Genomic DNA, 1,335 nt, shown 5'->3' with positions numbered 1-1,335 from the left:
CAATGCTTGGTAAGAAATGTACGCATTATCCTGCCCATGCAATTGTAACCCCTCTGTACAGTTTGTTCACAAATAAAATAAAATTAAATTAATAAAAAAAGAATAAATAACATACTTTAAATGGCAATTAGTATAAATTTGTTTTATTTATTTTTTGATGTTTTGTGGCTTACACCTGTAATCCTTAGCTATTCAGAAGGCTGAGTTCTGAGGATAACTATTCAAAGCCATTCTGGGCCACAAAAGACCTTAAGACCCCTATCTTCACCAAACGACCAAAATGTTGGAAGTGGAACTGTGGCTCAAGTGGTAGAGTGTTAGCCTTTAGAAAAAAAAAAAAGTTTAGGAACAGCACCTAAGTGCCAGGACTAGCACATACGTTCAAAAAATTATGGTAGGGCTGGGAAAGTGGCTCAGTGGTAGAGCACTTGCCTTGCATGCATGAGGCCCTGGGTTCGATTCTCAGCACTACATAAGAAAAAAGCTGGAAGTGGCGCTGTGGCTCAAGTGGTAGAGCACTAGCCTTGAGCTGAAGAGCTGAGTGACAGTGCCCAGGCCCAGAGTTCAGGCCCCATGACTGGACCCCCTCCCCAAAAAATTATGGTATTGTTGAGCTAGCTAACAAGGAAAGTGAATGAATAGGAATATGGTCAATGTAGGCAGTTTGCATGTATAAAAACAGAACAATGAAACCTGTTGAAATTGTTTTGGAAAGGGGAAAGGGGACAAGGGGAAATAGAACAGTGTAGAGATTGATGGAAATAAATTATATGCATACATGGACATGAGAACCCCCTACTAATAACTAATGTATGCTAATAAAAATGAACAGGGCTTGGAATGTGGCTTAACAGTAGAGTGCTTGCTTTGCATGCATGAAGTCCTGGGTTCAATTCCTCAGTACCACATAAACAGAAAAAGATGGAAGTGGTGCTGTGACTGAAGTGGTAGAGTGCTAGCCTTGAGCAAAAGAAGCTCAGGGACAGTGCCCAGGCCCTGAGTTCAAGCCCCAGGACTGGATCCCCCACAAAAATAAATATAAAACATATGATGTTGTGCCATAAACAATAATTGTGTTTGACTAGAATATTTTGTTGCTACAAAAATCCAGATATAGCTTTTGAACACTATTTTAACAGTGTGAAAAATACTCCATGATTTCCACAAACAATAAAAAATGACTTCTCATCTTCACTAGCCATACAATGGACAAGGGTCTCATATCTAAAATGTATTTGGAACTCAAAAAATTAAATCCCCCAACAACAAATCCTCAAAGAAACAACTGCCCAATAAATAAGTGGGCTAAAGACTTAAAGAGAAACTTCTCTGAAG

The 1,335-nt window shown here is 39.1% G+C and overlaps 1 protein-coding gene across 1 annotated transcript in view; it reads right to left on the bottom strand.

Annotated features, from left to right (window-relative positions):
* Cep44 (centrosomal protein 44kDa) overlaps window positions 1-1,335 on the bottom strand; it is a 30,207-nt gene that overhangs the window by 5,102 nt on the left and 23,770 nt on the right. Inside the window, exon 8 of the mRNA XM_013025688.1 lies at window positions 1,138-1,181. Coding sequence (XP_012881142.1) covers window positions 1,138-1,181 — 44 coding nt within the window. The remainder of the gene's footprint in view (window positions 1-1,137; window positions 1,182-1,335) is intronic.

Source organism: Dipodomys ordii, unplaced genomic scaffold (genome assembly GCF_000151885.1).
Source record: "Dipodomys ordii isolate 6190 unplaced genomic scaffold, Dord_2.0 Scaffold4, whole genome shotgun sequence".
Classification (NCBI taxonomy): Eukaryota; Metazoa; Chordata; class Mammalia; order Rodentia; family Heteromyidae; genus Dipodomys; species Dipodomys ordii.
Note: the sequence above shows the minus strand (reverse complement) of the source record. Positions and strands in the feature narration are given on the sequence as shown.